The sequence below is a fragment of the Rhincodon typus genome, unplaced genomic scaffold (assembly GCF_021869965.1).
Source record: "Rhincodon typus isolate 14 unplaced genomic scaffold, sRhiTyp1.1 hic_rhity00003176, whole genome shotgun sequence".
Classification (NCBI taxonomy): Eukaryota; Metazoa; Chordata; class Chondrichthyes; order Orectolobiformes; family Rhincodontidae; genus Rhincodon; species Rhincodon typus.
Window position 1 is genome coordinate 15,863 of NW_025968814.1, and position 1,214 is coordinate 17,076.

A 1,214-nucleotide genomic window follows, 5' to 3' on the forward strand; every position below is an offset into this window, starting at 1 on the left:
TAGGGGTGTGAGGGGACGGTAGGGGGTGAGGGGGACGATGTGAGTGAGGGGGACGGTAGGGGTGTGAGGGGACGGTCGGGGGTGAGGGGGACGATGTGAGTGGTGGGGATGGTAGGGGTGTGAGGGGACGGTAGGGGGTGAGGTGGACGATAGGAGTGTGAGGGGACGGTAGGGGGTGAGGTGGACGATGTGAGTGAGGGGGACGGTAGGAGTGTGAGGGGACGGTAGGGGGTGAGGGGGACAATGTGAGTGGTGGGGATGGTAGGGGGGTGAGGGGGATGATGTGAGTGAGGGGGACGATGTGGGTGAGGGGGACGGTAGGGGGGTGAGGAATGGGGAGGTACTCTGACAGACCCATGCGCAGTGTTGATAACAGCTGGTCACTCGGCTCGGTGAACATCACTAACAGAAGCAGCAGGGCTGACACAAGCTGCATCTTCCTGGCCTCCTCATGGAAATTGTTCGGCTCGTAGGCCCGAGGTGCCCACCTGCAACATGGAAAACAGCTGTGAGTGTCAACCCTTCATCCCCGATACCCACCTACCCTCACCCCTCACCCCCCCAATACCCACCTACCCTCACCCCCCCCAATACCCACCTACCCTCACCCCTCCTCCACCCAGTCCCAATCCCCACCTCCCCGCAATCCCACACACTGGTGTCAGTGATGGCAAATCATAGAATCCTACAGTGTGGAAACAGGACATTCAGCCCTCTAGGTCCACACTGCCCCTGCGAGGAGCATCTCACCCAGACCCACTTTATTCATTCATGGGATGAGGGCATCACTGGCCGGCAGCATTTATTGTCCATCCCTAATTGCCCAGAGGGCAGTTAAGAGTCAACCACATTGCTGTAGGTCTGGAGTCACATGTAGGCCAGACCAGGTAAGGATGGCAGTTTCCTTCCCTAAAGGACATTAGTGAACCAGATGGGTTTTTCCGACAATCGACAATGTATTCACGGTCATCATTAGATTCTTAATCCCAGATATTTTGTTGAATTCAAATTCCACCATCTACCATGGCAGGATTCAAACCCAGGTCACCAGAATATTATCTGGGTCTCTGGCTTAACAGTCCAGCGATAATACCACTAGGCCATCGCCTCCCCTGAGTAACATTAGTAATTAGGCCTGGATTATTGGTAATAAACAATAAGTTTGGGGACTAATGATCCAGGCCAAACAGCCTGGGGGCACAGTTTCAAAACCC

General features: G+C 55.1%; 1 protein-coding gene across 1 annotated transcript in view; it reads right to left on the bottom strand.

The window, feature by feature from the left end:
• Positions 1 to 488, bottom strand: part of LOC125481700 (glutamate receptor ionotropic, kainate 5-like) — a gene marked incomplete at both ends in the record, with an annotated part of 15,663 nt that extends 15,175 nt beyond the window's left edge. Inside the window, one exon of the mRNA XM_048593582.1 lies at positions 355 to 488. Within this exon, the coding sequence (XP_048449539.1) occupies positions 355 to 488 (134 nt within the window). The remainder of the gene's footprint in view (positions 1 to 354) is intronic.
• Positions 489 to 1,214: the final 726 nt, after the last annotated feature.